The 18,742-nt window shown below is 46.4% G+C and overlaps 1 protein-coding gene across 2 annotated transcripts in view; it reads left to right on the top strand.

The window, feature by feature from the left end:
- The window catches only part of PTPRA (protein tyrosine phosphatase receptor type A), a 115,403-nt gene that overhangs the window by 41,279 nt on the left and 55,382 nt on the right, over positions 1 to 18,742 (top strand). For both annotated transcript variants that reach the window (XM_066317452.1, XM_066317454.1), the window contains one exon: positions 16,322 to 16,393. In XM_066317452.1, the coding sequence (XP_066173549.1) occupies positions 16,382 to 16,393 (12 nt within the window). In that variant the 5' untranslated portion in view covers positions 16,322 to 16,381. The remainder of the gene's footprint in view (positions 1 to 16,321; positions 16,394 to 18,742) is intronic.

Below are 18,742 nucleotides of genomic sequence, written 5' to 3' on the forward strand. Positions count from 1 at the left end.
CAAGCTCGGACTCACCTGGCTCTGCACAGTGCTCCTTGGAGTTTTTCTACCTTTTACCTCAAAAAAGAAAACACGCAAGCAGCTTTGCTTGTTCCTTTTTATGTCATTGTACAAAACGTGGCTGTCACACCCACCGGCTTCCTTTTAGGTTTTACCCAGCTCTGGGCTCCGGGTGCTTTGAATAAAGGGATTTATGCTTGGACATGGCAGTGGCAGGCTTTTCTCCTGGCATGACCAGACTCTCAATGTGACATTCAGAGCTGTAAAACACTCCCTGACAATAGCTCATGTTGTTCAAAGAGCAGCATAAATAATCGAGGGGGGGGTTCTCCTGGGCTTTTTTTTTTTTTTTTTTTTTTTTGGTGTGGGGGGGGTGGTGTTCTTTTTGTGAGAAGAATAACATCTCTCCAGGCTGGCTGAAGAGGCAAAGGGCAGGCACTGTTGGAATGTGGAGGGGGAAACTTATGAAGGGGTGACATGGCAAAGGGGACTTGATGTTGTTTTCTAGAAGGTTTTTAAAATCGTGGTGTTGGACTATCTCTCAAACAAGGTGTTGGGTCGTCTATTCCTTTTTACACACATTTTTATACAGAATAAAATAATTCCATGATCCAGGTTTCTGTGTGTTTGCAGGGACCCTCTGGCTCTGCACAACTGTCTGACAGGAGGGGACAGCCAAGGGGGATCAGACTCTGCTTCCAGGCAGCAGGGACAGGACAAGAGGAAGCAACCTCAACTTGTGCCAGGGGAGGCTTAGATTGGATATTTCTTCATGGAAAGTGTTGTCCAGCCATGGCACAACCGTCCAGGGCAGTGTTGGAGTCCCCATCCCTGGAGGGATTTAAAAGCAATGTGGATGTGGCACCTGGGGCCATGGGCCTTGGCAGTGTTGGGGAATGGTTGGATTCAGTGGTCTTGGAGGGATTTTCCAACCTTTTTGATTCTATGATTGTGCCCAGGGCTTTATCCATCTTGAAAACCTCCAGGGATGGAAATTGCCCAACCTCTGGGCACCCAGCTTGGCTGACCTCATGGTGGAAAAGCTTCTCCCTGCACCTTGAACATCTCAAATAATGTCTCATCACCTCCTTTCCCCTGGGAGAGCTGGGCTCTCCCTTCTCCCCAGAGTCCTTGAAGATGCTGGAAAGCTGCTCAAAGTCCCCTTCCTCACTTGGTGCTGGTAGCTAAATATGCCCAAAGAGAGAAAGAGACAAATATTTGTGTTTGTGCACCTACCACATACCTCAAATTAAACTTAGAAAAGGAAATCTTTTGAAGAAGTTACCAAAAAGATGCATTAGCAATTCAGTGACATTTCTTCCTGGTTCGTTAGCCCATGGCTCTGGTGACTTGCCTCTTATGAAACTTCATAGAAAAATATTTCTTTTTTATTTTGCATCAGTCTTTACATTCCTTGCTGTCAGTACCCAAGAGGTGACATGATCCCAGCATTATTTTGTCAATTAGGCATCTTTTTGGTGCTGTGCCCTGAATACAGGGTAGAGCAACTGCTGATTTAATCCTCTTCAATACGATTTTTATCTTCTTTCTTATAATTCTTTTTAAAAAAATCAAATTCACCACCAGACCAGCTGCTTTCTTGTTGATTTTTCCAATACTGTGAAAATAAAGCACTGAATAAATGTATTTTGTACTATGAACATGCAGAGGGAAAAGCTTTTGTGCACTCTTTAGACATAACCCGATCCCAACCTCATCTATTAAAATTTTGTATTTAAAAAAAAAAAAAAAACTTACTTGAATATGCTTATTTTCTTTAAAAAATGTTTTTTAAATGAGCTTAAACTGGGGGAAAAAACAAACCCCATGCAGTAGTTGTGGCCATGCCTAGAGTCTGCCCAGCACGTGCTGTGGGTATGAATGAGCACTGGCAGTTTTGTCTCGGGGCTGGATTAGGCACAGTTGCTACTGGAAACTGCACAGCCTGGCTCAGGGAGGCTGTTCCTCTCCAAAACAGAGTCCCTATCCGTGGCAGGGGGTTGGAACTGGAGGATCTTTGAGGTCTCTTCCCACCCAAACCATTCTGTGATGCTGTGAACGCACCACTGAGGTTGGGGACCTCACTGGAGTGATGAGGACATGCCCCATCCAGCATCACTAAATGTCACTTACTGGATTTTGACCTCCAACAACATCCAGGGCAGGCTTTTCCTGCTGGGATTTGCTTTGAGCTGCAATGTTCTTACCTTCATTTCTTTTAAAAAAGTGTCTTTCCAGGACTCAAACCCCACAAAGTCTGGGTTTTTGCACGGTTTGTGTTTCAGCTTGCACAGGCAGTTGTCAGTCTTGGAGCAGCAATGGTGGCTTGGTTTTGAGATGTAAAACAAAAGCTTTTGTGTAGCATGGCTGGTGTGTACTGCTTTCTGCTGTCAGAAGGGAAGCTGAGCCTTGTGCTCTGCCCGTTCCTCCCCTGGCCTTCCTGTGAGTCCATTGAGCAGGCCCCTGTCAATCAGCAGTGCTTTCAGAACGAGTGTGTGGGATAAAGCTCCAAAATCTGTCTGTGTCAGCTCGGGAGTGGTGCCTGCACTGCTGGGTTTGGGGGTGTGCAGAGCTGCCCACGTGCAGTCAGTTTTGCACAGTCATTTTTGCCTGTCGGAGGAGTTGGACTCAGTAATCCTTGTGGGTCCCTTCTAACTCCGGACATTCTGTGCTTCTAATCTGGGATCTCTGATCTGTGGCAGAACTCAGGAATTTTCTTATCCACAGCTTCTGGATCCCACTCATTCTTTCTAGACTCAGTCTAATAAGGCCAGCTTTAAACTGCAACCTTGCTCTGTGGGGAAGGAACAGGGTGCTGTATCATCCCCTCCAGAGTCACTAGGAGCTCCATGTATTGTCTGTGAGGATGTGGCATTTTACTACTTAAAGGGACTTAGAGAGGAAGAGTGACTTTTTATACAGACAGATAGTGATAGGACAAAGGGAGCGGGTGGTTTTAGAATAGAAGAGGAGAGATTTCGATTAGATTTTAAATGGAAATTCTCTCCTATGAGGCTCTGGCACAGGGAAGCTGTGGCTGCTCCATCCCTGGGAATGTTCAAGGCCAGGTTGGATGAGGCTTGGAGCAACCTGGGATAGTGGAAGGTGTCCCTGCCCATGGCAGGGGGTTGAAATGAGATGATCTTTCAGGTGCCTTCCATCCCAAACCATTCCATGATTCTCTAACACCTTTTGCTGCAGGGAGATCTCCTCTCCCCGTGCTGACCTGCCCTTTGCAGGCTGAGAAAAGCAGTCAGGTTTTATTTCACCCTGGCAGCATGTTTTAATGCCAGGCTGACAGAACAGTGGACCTAAGAACAGAAAAGATGTTGGGGCAGTGGTAATTATTGGGAATGTTAGAGCAGCATGGGGAATGCAACGATGGAGAAATAGTAAGAATCCTATTGGGTTGGGTTGTTTGGATCAGAAAAACTACTTGCTTTTAGTTTTGGGTTTGTTTTTTTTTTTTTCAGATATTTGCTGGTATTTTTTGTCATTGACTGCTGTGCTTGAGTGAAACCCCCCCTGCCCTTGCCATGGGAGGTGCTGCTATTGTCAGTACCTCTCAAGGTAGTTTTGCCATCAGGACCAGCCTGTCCTCTTCTCTGTTGCCAGAGAAGGCCTTAGCTCTTGCAGAGCAATGACCTCCAGTTTGTACTTATATACCTGGAATTCTCCTTGGAGCTGTATTGTGCAATAGGGAGCGTGATTCCACATGTGTTTTATGTAAGCCAGAGAGGATTCCGGGTGTTGTGTTGGAGAATCAAAGCCCTGTTCAGGGGAACCTGCAGTCTGACTATCCAGTCGGACAAGCTGAACTTTCCCTGCAATTTAAATAGACTCTGCCAGAATGTTAATTGTGCCAGGCTCCAGAACTACCTTTTAACTCCTTGGGAGCATGGAGGGTTTCTAAGCCATCCTTGCTCTCCTGTTTAAATAACAGCTTTGGATGTCTGTGTCCATCACCCACTCATTCCCATGCAAGCTTTGATGGCTGAACTGTGTCATTTGGGACAATCCAGGACATTTCTGCACAGCTCAAGAAGGTCCTTTCCTCCTCGTCTGCTTCCCCATTTTGAGGAAGTGGGGATCTCCCTCAGAGCACAGTTTATACCTTTATTCATCCCAGAAATTCCTCCTCTTTGAGGGTGACTATTTGATACCCATAATGTCTTGGCACTTCAATTCTGTTTTACTTGCTCTCAGTTTATGACACTTTCCTAACTAAATTTAACCAGAATAAACAGCATCCAGAGAGAGAAATTCCAGTTTATTGTGAATATCAGCAATACTGGAGAAACAGCTGTTCAAATCAGGGGCAAACTCACTCAAAAATCATTATCCCATTTATTAGAAGGCAAGAAAGAGCTTCAGGTGTCAGAGATAGAGAAGGGATTATCTCCAATTTGGTTTGTTGTGATATTGTGGGAACACAGGTGCGCTTAGTCCCAGCTGGAGCTGTGGCAAAACCTGTCCCTTGGAAATGCTGGAAGCTTTGCTGTTGATTTACATGGATGCAGAGTGCAACCCTGCCTGCTAACAGATTGTTATTATTTTACCATCTGCAAAAGTTTCTGCAGCAAAACCTTCTTTTGAATAGAGGTTTAGGATAGTAAGGAAAACAGGCATAAATTAGGGCAAAACCATTTGGGTTTGTTCTTGCTTCAGGGCAATAGTGGGAAAAGAAAAAGAAAATTAACCTCCTTTTGCCCAGGATACTGCCTTACCTGGAGCATGTACCTTCCCTAAGAGGTGGCAGATGGATTTCTTTGTTTTTCTTCAGGCTTGTGAAGCATCCAGGATTTTTGGAGGAGCAGCTGTGTACCTCAAGAGTTAGATTTAGATGTCTCCTTGTAGCCTGGCATATTCCAGCTGTTGCTCCTGGTACAGTGGACCTGTCACACACAGGATCTTCTGACGCCATCCCAGACTCTGTGGCAGCTGGGATGGTCTTTTAAGCGCCCTTCCAACCCAAACCATTCTGTGATCCTTTGTTACTGGCGGTCTGAGTACTTGGCATCTTCACTGTTAATGATTTTTTTTAAAGTTTAGGTAATTAATCATCTCAAACTAGTCTGGTAGCTAAGGTAGGACAGAATATCTGTGTGGGAAGGCAGAGTCCTGAGTGGACACTTGGCATTCACTTAAGGGAAGGACCTGAGTGAATTTGAACCAAAAACGTTTAAATTTAATTTAAAACCCCCAAACTTTTTAAAGCAGCATTTTGTATTTTAAACAAAGAATACAGAGCTATGGGCAGACTTCCAGAGATGCAAAAAACTTATTTTATTGTTCAAGTAGGGTCTTTACTGGTGAAACAAAACTGAAACCCCCAAAAGGACCTGACACCTGTGTCACCTGAAGCCTGCAGGAGATCCCTGTAGTGGATTAAAGAGAAGCTCCACAGCTGCACACAGCACCTGCCACCACAGCTCAGTCAGAGCTTTTCCATCCATGTGGAGGTCTCATCCATGACTTTTGGCTCCACTTTCCATCTCCAGTTTGTCCAAAGGTTGCAGAATTCCCATGGTAGGACTCCCCGTGCTGAATTGGATGGATCCCACTGCCAATGTGATGAGTCCTGCAGGCTTAGTCCTGCTGTCCACTGTATCCCTTCAAAAGAAACATCAAAACCTCTAGCAGGAAAGAAATCAAGTTCTTGATCTTTTGCTGGTTTTGGGAATCTGGGTGGAGTAGATGTGGCTTCTCCTGGGCTGCACCCCCAGAAATTTGCACTGTAGCCCCTTTGTTTTGTAACAACACCTTTAATGCTTCCAGACCTGATACCACGTGAGGGTTTGTGCCACAATTCTCCTGATCGTTATGTCTGCCAAGTCCCCACGGACTTCAGTGGTGTTGGTGGGGCAGGGAGATTGTCAAAACTCTGAATTTCATCCAGCCTAAAATCTACAACAGAGGCAATGTTACTGTTTGGTGCAAAGTGCTGAGCAATGCACAGCAGAGAACAGCCTGGTTCTGCAGCGTGTCCATCCCTTCCCTCTTTGCAGTTACACACCCCTGTTGTGGAGAGTTGTGTCCAGATTTAGGTTGGATTTTAGGAAAAAGTTCTTCACAGAAAAGGTTGTCCAGCCCTGGCACAGCTGTCCATGGCCCTGGTGGAGTCCCTGTTCCTGGAGGGATTTAAAAGCCATGTGGATGTGGCACTTGGGGGCATAGGTTAGTGGTAGCCTTGCAGTGCTGGGGAATGGTTGAATTTGATGTTCTTAGAGGCCTTTTCCAACCTAAATAATTCTATGATTCTATAAAATTGAGTGGATTTATTTACAAACTTTACTTTGACAGTGAACTTATAGCCTGATGGTCAGACCTGGAGATGAAGCTCTTCCATGAACAGACTTAAGTAGTGCAGTGACAGTGGCAGAAGTGAAACCCATTTTCCTTTGGTCTCTGCTGCTCGGGTTTTGTTTTTTTGTTGTTTTTCTTTGCTCATATTTAGCTTTGTTAAAAGCGTTACTCTGCACTTGTCATCAGCTGAAGGTTTGTTTGAGGTTCAGCTGGAGCAAGATGGGGTTGAGGTGTCACAGGGGTGTGTAAGGTGTGTTATGGGGTGTCCTGATCAGCACTGATAAGAGATCTGGTGATGCAAATACCCAGCTCTCAGAAAGAAGCCACCAGAAAGGGTTCTGAGGAACCCAAGTGTCAGTGACAGGCAGAAAGGAGATGTTGCCTTTTGAGATGCTATAACTCTGATCTTGTGTCTCGAAGGAGAAAGGCACAATATCCTGGCTACAGCAATGTTGTATTTATATCCACGGCTCAGAAATCCATCTGTGGGAGGAATGAAGAATATCCTGTTGCTGTCCAGTGCTAGAACTTGCTGGAGCTTGATCTTTGGGTTGCTTCCTGAACAGTCACTCCGCGTCCCTATTCCTGTCCCAGCTCCTTCAGGCACAAAAATGCCAGCCAAAGCCACCACTTGACTCCTACCTACATCATGTGGATCTGCCTTAAAACCAGATCCTGCTTGCCTTCAAGTGGATAAATCTCTGCCTGGGATTTGGCAGGCTGTGGGCAGGGATCTGGTGGAACAACGGGCAGGAAAACCCAAGTGAAACCTCTCTCTGCAGGAACAAGGATGTTTCCATCACAGTGATTTGCACTGGTGAGCAGAAGAGGGAGTGGCAGTACAGGTGGGATGTGGGTTAAGACAGCCCATGTGTCCCTTGGTCAAATGTGGAAATACTTGAATTTGACACTTGGCAATCAAAAAGCATGATGGGGTATGGAATTTATTTCCCAGAACTTTTAGGGAAGCACAAATCATAGAATCCTGGAATGGTTTGGGTTGGAGGGGACCTTAGAGACCAGTTCCACCCCCTGCCATGGGCAGGGACACCTTCCACTAGCCCTGGTTGCTCCAAGCCCCAGTGTCCAACCTGGCCTTGGACACTTCCAGGGATCCAGGGGCAGCCACAGCTTCTCTGGGCAACCTGTTCCACTGCATTCATTCAGTCCCAAAATGTACAGGATACGGCACAGCCTCTTGCAAACTCTTGGTGTGTGTCCCACCTGCTCTGTTCACGAGATGGGTCAGATTAAGATGCCTTCCTAAAAATGAAACCAGTCCTGAACCACCAGCAGAAGTTGCCCTTTGAAGCATTTTATGAGGTTTTGCCCCACCTCTGCCCCATGGCCACTCATGTCCCCAGCGCCCTGCTCAAAACTTCACGTCCATTCCCCCTTCCCAGCTGCTCCCAGCAAACCTGGGCTGTGCAGAGGATGACTGGTGGTGCGAGTGGGTTTTTTCCCCCCTTCATACGTTTGTTTATTCATTAAGGAAGTCAAAAGAGGAAGAGGAATAGAAAGGTTGCAAATGTTTTGCTTAGAAATGAGACCTCAGTGACTGGGCTGCACGTTGCCCTGTGTGGGCAGCTCCAGTGTCCCCCGGTGAGAGCTCAGGAAGATCAAGGTGCCCTCCCAAGGTGTGCTCAGGTAGGGTCACAGCTTGTTTGTGTATCTGCTTGCATCCATATGGCCCAGAGTTCCTATGGAAACAGGCTGGGAGAGCTGGGGTTGTTCAGCCTGGAGAAATGAAGGCTCAGGGAAGATCTTCCAGCACTTACCAGTCCCTGAAGAGGCTCCAGGAGAGCTGGAGGGTGACTTCGGGCAAGGGCCCAGAGTGACAGGACAGGGGGAATGATCTTTACACTGACAGAGAGTAGGTTTAGACTGGATATTGGGGAAAAGTACTCTGAGGGTGCTGAGGCCCTGGCAGCGGTTGCCCAGAGAAACTGTGGCTGCCCCTGGATCCCTGGAAGTGTCCTAGGCCTGGTAGGACAGGGCTTGGAGCAGCTTGGGATAGTGGAAGGTGCCGCTGCCCATGGTAGGGGGTGGAGCTGGATGATCTTTCAGGTCCCTTCTAATCCAAACCATTCTGTGATTCTGTAATGCCAGTGTTTCACTGTCAGATCTTCACTAATGAAATCCTCTCATTTACAGTTGTGCATCTACTAGCTTCTCGGCATGTGGCTCTTAAATCAGTGGCCACCTCTGAATGCCGAGATTTCTTCCCAGCTGTATCACTTTAATTTGTAAAGGGATCCCTCTTTTCAAACAGCTTCGCCCCGTCTCTTTGCACATTCCAATCTAAAAACCAGCAGGGTCTAAATTCCACAGGCACCAGGAGATCGTGGGGTGCTCCTGCTCCGGGATCAGGCATCAGCCCTGCATCCCATCCATGGGAGTAGGCCTAGACTGTAGCTTGGAAAATGCCATGGAATGGTTTCTCTGTGCACACCGAGAGGGCGAGGAAAGGAAAGCAGAGAGGTTTGCCAAGGGAAATGGTTCTGTTACACACAGAGTGTTTTCTTTGGGTGTTTGTTTCCCACCCCTCGCCCGGGATGCAGAGCTGGGTTTGGGAGACCGAGCCTGCCGGGTTTATCTCGGGGTGTGGCGTTGCTGCAGGCTCTTATCAGGTGTGTCCTGGGGAGCAAAACCACTCAAACAAAAGCCTTTCACCTCCATTTGTGCACAGTTCCTGCGCTTGGCCAAGGGTTGGTGTCTGCACCAGGGAGGGATTGGTCCACAATTAACGCGTGTGCAAGAAAACTGATGGGTTTCTTGGTGTTTAATTCTTCTTTTTTTCGGGATGGAAATCCTAGGGTGGATTGTTACAGATGAATGAGATTAGAAACATCAGTGAGGCTGTGTGGAAAGACCAGAACCAAAATTAATTAGATTAAAGTTACAGAATATTAGAATTACAGAATCATTAAGGTTGGAAAAGACTTCTAAGATCAGCTCTGGAAGGAGCTGCCGTGGTTTAGAAGCGTAGGAAAGCTTTTCCTCCTAAAAACTGCCAGCTTGCTCATCTGTCAGGAGAGAGCCGGATGCTTTCCTTGCTCTCAGCTGCTCCTTTAGCTCTGACAGGCTGTTTGCTGGGATGAAAGGAGAGACATCAACAGGCAAAACTGCGAGAGTTGCCGGCGTTTGTTGCTGTCACACCTGTGTGGTGGCACTGCCAGCACAGCAAACAGGCAGGTAGAGTGAATAATGCTGGAATTTTTTTTATTTTTTTTTTTTAGCTCTTTTCTACAAGAAAGGAGATAACGACTGGATGCTGTCCCATTTTCAGCCTAGGAATTGTTTGCCAGACTTGAATTACAGGAATTGCTGTGGTGAGGCAGAGCAGCTCCATTAACTGGGAGCTGGCAGGGGCTTGGGGGAGGCTTCGCACGCCGGGGCCCCATGTTGTGCTCCTGTCAGGAACGATTAAAGGAGCTGTTTGTGATGGAAACAAACCCAAATTGGGCTGATGCTTTAAGGGGAAATAAAACAGGGAAGAATAACTTTATTGAGCTTGTTTATTAAATCTTGCTGTGTTCCCTTCTGAGCAGCAGAAACTGTTGGAGCTGCTGGTGCAGCCAGTTTGTGTTTTGTCTTTCCCTTTTTTGAACTGATTTGGTGTGGAGAGGCTTTGGACAAAACCTTTTCATATCCTTTTGGCTTAGTTGCAATCCTAAACTGATCTGCTGGTGACAGACTAAAACTAATTATGGCCAAAGAGTGCAGAGAAGAAGTTTTAAAGCTGTTGTTTTGATAGGATGGTGGGTGTTCAGAGAGGCTTGGGAATTACTGGGTGTTAAAACGCTGATGTTGGCCCATGCCAGTATCCATATTCTGTCATAGGGAGGGAGAGATGAGTATGGTTTCACTGCTAAACTACTTAAAGAAGGTTCTGCTTAAAGATGCTGGGGGTGGGGGAAGTCACCATGCAGCCACTCATACTGAAGGAGAGCAGCAGATGAACAGAAGGAAGCTGGCTGCAGATCTTTCCCTTTGTATCTCACTAATTCCTTTGACCCTGCAGCTGAAACAGCTCAGTACTGCTCCCTGCTCCTGCTGGTTATGGAGCATCTCCCAGTTGCTGTGTGCCCCTGCCCTTTTAGTGTTTCATCCTTCCTACCTTTATTGAAGACAGTTCAGTTCCACCCCATGCCATGGGCAGGGACACCTTCCACTATCCCAGGCTGCTCCAAGCCCTGTCCAGCCTGGCCTTGGATACTTCCAGGGATCCAGGGGCAGCCTCAGCTTTTTTGGGCAGCTTGTTCCAGGTTGCCGCTGTGCTGGTTTGCTGTTTCACACCCTTGTTCTCTAAGCAGTGATGATTTTTGGTGCTGTACAGAGCGTATTGTGTTTGCTCTCACCTGTGGCGCAGTGAGTGTTACCAGATGGTTTGCTCGAAGTTGATTTTTTTTTAGCACTTCTAGTAGTAGTAGCTTAGTGCTTGCTGCTCTTTACTGTATGTTTTTTAGCCAGGCAAAGTGCCAGCATGTCTGTTAGAGGAAAAACTCCTGGCTGGATCCTGGAGAATAAGCCAAGCTCGAATTCCCTCTGAAGAGAAAGAAGTCCCACAGGGAGTATTTTTCATTGTGATGGTCCCATTTGGTAAATTAGTGACCATTTTTGGAAGGAAATCTGGATGACTTTGGGGGCATCCCCTGGTATCCATAAGGAGGACGGAGATGTGGTGCAATACCTGGAGCTGGAGCTGAGCATCACCAGCAGCAGCAGAACTGTTCTCTGGACAGGGACACCAACTACAGCCCTACAAGCTGCAGGATACCTGTGGGGTAGCTAAAGAAATCCATATTTTGGTAAAAGCCCCTGAAGGTCTTAACAAAAATCCCTTTATAGTTACCTACTCCAGGCAGACCTACCTGTGTATGGTGATTTAATTATTTAAGCAAGTCTCTGCTGTGGCCCTTGGGGTGTCCTGTGCAGGGCCAGGAGTTCGACTCAATGATCCTTTTGGGTCCCCCCGCCTCTGCTCTGGATATTCTACCATTCCAGAAGGAGAAGCAGTCGCTTTGCAGTTTATTTGTTCCTCCCTTATCCTTACTCATTAGATTGGAAAGATTTAGTGGTTTTTCTTTTAGGACAGGGATCATCAGGTCACTTTTATGATAACCTCCCTGATCCCAGCAACAATTCCTACCTCTGTTCCAATTCAGGTGGAATTGGAAGAGGTGCAGTGGAGTAGCTCTGCGTTTTGTGAGGATGACTTGTTTTTTCACATAAATTTGATACGGCAAAGTGCAGGGGATTTGGGTCTGCTGCTCTTTATTTGGTTTACACACACCTCAGGGGGTTGCTTTTCTAGCAGCCTCTCTCTGCAGCCACCTATAACTTGACCTGTTTCTTGCATGCATATGGGGATGTTAGGATGTGATATTTAGGAACCAGAGAACACAAACCAGCATTCCAGAGGAAGCAGGTCACACCAGCTCTCCTCACCCCTTCTCCTCAGTTATTTAGGCTTGTTTTGGGTCACCGTGGGGCTGTGCCTGCCCCAGCAGGATCCCAGAGGAGCTCCAGCCTTTTCAGAGGCAGCAGCTCCCTCACGGCGCTGTCCCAGAGGACTGTGGCAGATTGCAAACACTCTCAGCACAATCATGCCAGCCCAATTAGCATAATGATGCTGCCTAATTTATGCACAAATTGCCCTAATTTATGTGTGTCGATACATATGATTAAACCAAGCACAGGTGAAACAGGGTTTGGTCTCACCCAGCCGATGAAGCACAAAGCTGCATCTGTCCCAAAATGTGTGAATGACCCAAAATTCCTTCTTTCTGTTACTAGAATGTGGAGCTCTGTGTTGTTTTGCTCTGGCAGCATGAATGGGGTGCAGGGCAGGGCTAACTCGTGGCAGGAGGTAAGAGAATAAAGGATTCCAAGGCTGAGATTTGCATGGATTAAAGGCAGCTTTAATTTGCCTTGATACACTTGGGTTTCAGGTGGATTAACAGGCGGCAGGATTTGGGGCTGTCTAGCCAACTAATACCTGCCTTCCTTTATTTTAATAAGGGATGGAGGACTCCTGGAACTGTGGGCCACCTTTGCCAACCCCTGATCTTGAGCATTTTTGTGTGTAATGTTCTATACCATTAATATTGCTGATTAACAAAATTGCTGTTGTCATCTGAATTCCCAGAGCACTTTCTCAGCAGGGTTCTTCCAAAAAACCCCTCTCAGATTGTAACCTTATATTCCTCATTTTAATAAAAGAAATAGGTAATTTTTTCCCATAGAATCACAAACTGGTTTGGGTTGGAAGGGACCTTAAAGATCATCTTTGTCCAACTTAATCTGACATGGTCTCCATCACCTGTAAATTCTGTGATTTTCCTGCACTTAGCACCATCCAAAGCTGTGTTGGGAATCTGTTAGCCTTGTGAATGAAGGAACAAATTGACCATGAAAATATTGACAGCACATTTGCTTACGCCAACTTCCTGATTCAATCTGGTAAAATTTACCACTTTGTTTAAGTGCACAGAGCTAACCATATACTCCCAGCCTAAATCCAAAACACTGTACCAGCTACTGGGAAGAAAATAAACTCTATCCCAAAAATTAACTCTTTCCCAGCCAAAACCAGGACAAGCTGGTCACAGCACCAGGCCTGTCTGAGTTTGAGAAGTTTTTGGACAATGCTCTCAGGTACAGGGTGGGATCCTTGGGGTCTTCTGCACAGGAGTTGGACTCAATGATTCTGATGGGGCCCTTCCAGCTCAGGATATTCTGTGATTCAAACCATCCTAGAAGACACTTGACTCTGAGTCCAGTGGTCTCTTTCATAACTGGAATCCCTCTCTGAAGCTACTTTGTGTAACAGCATTATCAGAAATACCTGGATCAGGTCAGTGTTAGATTTCCCAGTGCTGCCAGGCTTAAAAAAACGGAATTTTCATGGTAGAGAATTGAAGTTCCTTCCTATATCCGGCATGCCTTCCTTACCATTGAGGTGCTGTAACAGTAGGTTAAATTGCTTTCATCCAAATATATCCAAATGGTATACAAATAATAATTATTAATTATTATGATATTCCTGAAGCCAGTGGGTTGCAGGGATGACTTTCCACACTCAGCTGATGGCACCAGATCCTCCGGATGCAGCTTTTTGGGAGGATTATCTGGCAAGAGGATTACACTGCTGGCACCTCGGGGCACAGTGGGGTCAGGAAAAGGCAGAGGAGTGGAAAGGATTGTGTGGGGCTACCGGAACTGAATGTGGGACACTCTCAGCTCCGTGCCACACTTGTCAGTCCTGCTTTCCCTCTGCACAGAAACTGACTTCTAAGGCCAGTGAGTAATTTCTAAGAACAGATGTGGATGTAAGACACTCCTGTGAGGGTGCACAACATGAGATATTTCTGCTGTGACATACTTGAGTGCCCGCCTGCGCGGTGCTCCGTACCTGTCACAGGGAATGAGGGCTGTGAGTCACTGCAAGTCACGCATCCCCAGTTCCCCTCTGCTCCTGCCACTGATCCGTGTTTACAGCCATCTGAAGGCACAGCCGGCTCTGCACCCCATTCACACACGTGCCACTGACATTTATAAGCTCTCTTGTGTTCATTCTGCCTTTGCATTTGCTGTTTTTTGTTATCTCCCAGTGTACACTCGTCTTTCAGGAGCTGTTGTCCTTGTCTTGCGAGGAGCCGTGAGCGTGCACTGCATGAGCTTCACTCTGAGCTTTGGAAAAACTCAGCTTCATTGCTGATTCCCTTTGAACTCTCAGACTGTGGTAGCAGCAGAGGAGCTGGAGAAGAGGAGGCTTTGGGGAGACCTTCCAGCACCTAGAGAGGCTAAAACAGAGCTGGAGAGGGACTTGGGACAAGAGCAGGGAGGGATGGAAGAGGGGGAATGAGCTTAAGCAGAAAGAGAGTAGATTTAGATGGGATATTGGGAAGAAATTCTTGGCTATGAGGGTGATGAGGCCCTGGCGCAGGTTACCCAGAAAATTGTGGACTTCGATCCCTGGCAATGTCCAAGGCCAGGTTGGGCAGGTTTGGAGCAACCTGGGGTAGTGGTAGGTGTTCCTGCCTATGGCAGTGACACTGGACTTGATCATCTCCAGAAGTCCCTTTTGTCCCATTCCATAATTCTGTGATTCTCTTGCACTTAGCACCATCCAAAGCTATGTTTAGGACTCTCTCAGCCTTGTGAATGAAGGAATAAATTGACCATGAAAATATTGACAGCACATTTGCTTATGCCAACTTCCTGACTCAGTCCCATAAAACTGATTGCTTTGTTTGAATGCACAGAGCTAACCAAAGGATGACAAGGCTTCACTCCTGCTGCACAGGGAGGAGAGGACAGGCTGAAGGCTGGACTGAATTCTTGTAGCCCTCAGTCCCCTCTGCCCCAGGACAGCAGCATTCCTGGGAGGTGTTGGGGAACGCTGGATCATAAGGAAGAAAATACAAGCGGTATGTGAGAATATCAGCAAGTCTGGCACATCTGGGGTCACTCATTTAGAGCCAGAGACAAGAGAAAGCAGATGCCTCAGCTGTTCTCCAGTTCCCTTAAAAAAGAAAGAAAATAACCCAGCTCTCCTCCTCCCTGGCAGATCCAGTGTCTTTTAATCTACTGTGTCTCACAGCTTCTCTTACAGTGGAAGTTGCTGGTGGTCTGCTCGAGTTAAGCAGCAATTCTGACAGACTTCAGAGCAGACATGATCTCCAGGTCTTGTTGCTTTGAAGCTCCCGGTTCTATCACACTCAACTAAATCAGATTTTTTTCTTCTCCGTGGAGGTAGAAAATCAGCCCCGTGCGCCCATCTGATTGCAGTGCTGAGACTTGTCTAATTGAACAAGTGCTCGAGTCAACACTTGAGCAGGATGGAAAACAATGAGGAGATCACCCAGGGATTATGTCTGAGCTCCACAGCTCCTGGCACTGACAGAGCAGATGGCTGGGTCGCATCCTGCCCAAGGCTGGGCAGGAAAGATGTCGATAGGAAAAAAATATACATTAATTTGGTTTAAATGTATTCAGCTTGAAATCTAGAAGTGCCTCAGGTCTCTAATTCTGTACTTCATAGTAGCAGCCCAGAAGATGGGATTAGTTGAGGGCTGGCTCTGCAGGCTCCTGCAAGGAGCCCCGCTGCTGTCTCAAAGCTGATGTGGGTAAAAAAGTATTTTGGGAAGGGGAACTGGCATGCAGGGAGTGGAGACAACTTGGCTGGTCATGTAGAACTGGGGAACTGCCAGGAACAGTGTGGACATGTCAGGTGAACTGTGAGCCCCTGTGCTGTGGCTGTGCTGATGGAGCCAGGAGTCCAAACCTGAGAGCTGGTGGGGAGGGAAGTGGTTTGTGCAAGAGTGCAAGAACATCGCAAACATCCCTGCTGGTCTCCAGCCTCCAGCTTGTTCCTTGTAGGATCACACTTGATCCTACAGCCAGAGTCTGCATCCAGAGATATTTGGGCTTGGGGAAGTTGCTGGTGGTTGTCCCACGGGTATGTGGCCGCCAGAAATCCTGGTGACCTCCATGTGGTTTTCTGTCCCCTTCCCTGTGAGTAGGTGAACACACAGAACTGCTTTTCCCAATGCCCAAAGTACTTCTGTTTGGGGAAATACACCCTCAGAAGAGCCCAAAGTGATTGTGGTGCCCTCACTGCAATAGAAATTATCTGTTTCCTCTAGCTCTGGACCCTCCTAAAATTTATTTGCTTTTACCCAAACAGCCATGCATATATCAGGCCAAGCTGGGAATACCTGAGTCGCTTCATCTGTAACTGCTGCTGCTGCTGCCCTGTAATTCCTCCTGCCATCTCTTCCCAAAAGCACTTTTAACCCTGGAAACTCCCAATTTTGCTTTCTGTATTTAAAAATTATTTTCTTTTTTTCCAGTGTGTCTGTAGCTTGAGCAATAATGAAAAACTGTGTTTTGCATCTGGTAAAATGAAGCAGAATTGCCTCGCTGGCAGCAGTTAAGATGCTGTTTCCTTAAGATGTTGCTGTATTTTAACTCTTTGGTTCTAAAAGCTTTGTTTGTTTGTTTCCAGGGGGCAGCACTGGAAGAACCTTTATGGGCTCCTCATGAGGTGCAGGTCGACGATTGACCAATGATAATTAAGGTAGGAAGAGCTGCTGTTAATTTTGGCATCTTCTCATTTGTCCTGTCCTTGAAATAAAACGGTGCTGGCCAGTGGCCCGACGGTCATCGCTCTATTTTGGGGTTCAGTACACAATGACGGCACTATGGCCAAGCAGTAACTTGTGCTAAAGTGTCCCTTTAAACACAGAGGGAAGGGAAATCTTATTTAAGAACTACCTGGGAACGTAACTAAGTGGAAAAAATCTGACTTCCTCCCCTAAAGGATAATAAGGTCTCTGTTGGTGCTGAGTTGGAAGGGACATGACTCTTATTTGAGAGCACTCAGCACAGGGATTTTTTTGTTCTGCTGAAACCCAGTGGTTGGGTTGGAATTCAGGTTCTAACTTGCCATCTCAAAAAAAAAAAAAAAAAAAAAAGAAGGAAAGAAAAAAAAAAAACAAAACTTGAACTAAAAATATATTTTGTTAGTTTATTTTCATCTTCTCAAGCCTCTGTGGAAAGCTGGTGTATCTCCAAATGTGGCAAGAGAGTGCTCAGTTCTTGATTGATGAAACAGAGGAAAATCCCTGATTTAAAGCAGTAAATTGTTGTACAAACTTGGAGAAGAAAATACAAATGTGAGCAGAGTTAAATGGATTTAGAAGTAGTTTTTGTGCTGCTTTAATATCTGGATTCTTGCCTTGCTGGGTTGTTTCTGCCGTGGTGGTTGTGCTTGGAGGCATCACTAGGAGAGTGATACTCACTGCTGGGCTCTGCCTTCTCTCCCTGAAGCAAAGAGGGTCATTACCCCTTCAGGAGTGACCACAGAGACTCCCAAATATCTATTGTAACAGAGGCTCTCACAATTTGGGTTTTCACTTCTGATTAAGGGGTTCAGTTAATGGCTGCTTGGTTTTTGGTGTCGACAGAGAGCTGTTGGAAGGAGAAGGGGAAATTCAAGCTGCAACAAGAGCAAATTCTTTGAACGCAGGTTTTACTGTTCTCCAGTGTATTCATACTGTTTGTTTGGCTTGTGATAAGATGCACTGCTGTGGAATTTGCTTGGAGCAGGGATTTGCATGAATTATTTTTTCTTGCAACATGCACATCCATGCAAACCCTCTCTCCGTGCTCCATGGTGCCCGAGCACCCCTTTGTAGAAGGATTTGTGTGCTGGGGTGCAGCAGTCAGCACAAACCAAGTGCTTGGGGGAAAGGAAGGCTGCAGTGATGAAAACAAAGTGCTGAAATAAGGGGATAACTCCTTCAGGGCTGTGCAGCAGCGTCGGGATTTGTGTGTTTGTTCTGTGCGCTGACTTCTCATCCCAGCGCAATTTTGTAAAAGCAACATCCTCCTGTTAGGAAAAACTCGGGGCAGTTGTGCTTGACCTCTTGCAGAGTTCACTTTTATATTTAAGAAGTGTAATGGCATCAGTCACAGCTGCTGATTGATATAGCGTGGCCCAAAATTATGTATAAAATTGGAGTAAACAGCCATTTGGGATGGTCTCTTGATTCTGCACTTGGAGCTTTTCATTTGAAGGGTCCCCCCCTTCTCCTAGAGAGATCTTTCTGTAAATCACTAATTAGGCAAATGAGCTACAGTGACATCAGTCTGTCTCCAAAATGAGCTGGTGTTTTGGAGAAACCTTCAAGCTGCAGACTCAAATTATCCAATATTTAAAATGATGGTGTCTCATACGAATAGAAAGAGCAAGGAAAGAATTACTGGAATTTTGAGTGATTCAGGTTTCATGTACAAAATCAAGTTTTTTGTTTAATTCTAAAGTCTAATCTCTTGATGCTAAGTCTGGTGTCCTCACTAAATTTGACTAAATCTGATGGCATCAAAAAATTTGCTTGTAATTCTCTCACTTCCTTATTTGTAGAGAATAGAATAGGTTAAGGCAAATACATTGGGATGTTCATCTACAATACTTTGTGTGATGTATTTTTTTTCGGAAAAATTTGCTTTGTTGCGGAAAATTGGGGGAACTTCTGCCCCCAGAGCATCAGGGGCAGGTGTGAGCAACGGGATAGGTATAACATCAGTGGTCCCACCGTTGTGAGGTCCTGGGTTGGGAAGAGCACCAGTGTGTGTTGAAAGCAATCAGAGCAAGGTGCTCAGTGTGATGGAGACGTGGCATTGTGTGGAGCTGCATTTTAGTGTGCAAAATACTGCCAGAGCTGCTCAAAAGGGCAGATGCCATCGGGGTGTGGAGGGGACAGTGCCATGACGCCACTGTGGTGCCGAGTGCTGTGTTTTTGAGAGGGGGAGCGCTAAAACCACAGATCTTGTTTCAACAAAGCCCATCCAAAGCCATCCACAACCTGTGCACTATCCATGTCCTCCTCCAGTTGTGTTGCCAGCAGTTTTTGGGAGGTGGGAG

The sequence above is a fragment of the Sylvia atricapilla genome, chromosome 4 (genome assembly GCF_009819655.1).
Source record: "Sylvia atricapilla isolate bSylAtr1 chromosome 4, bSylAtr1.pri, whole genome shotgun sequence".
Classification (NCBI taxonomy): Eukaryota; Metazoa; Chordata; class Aves; order Passeriformes; family Sylviidae; genus Sylvia; species Sylvia atricapilla.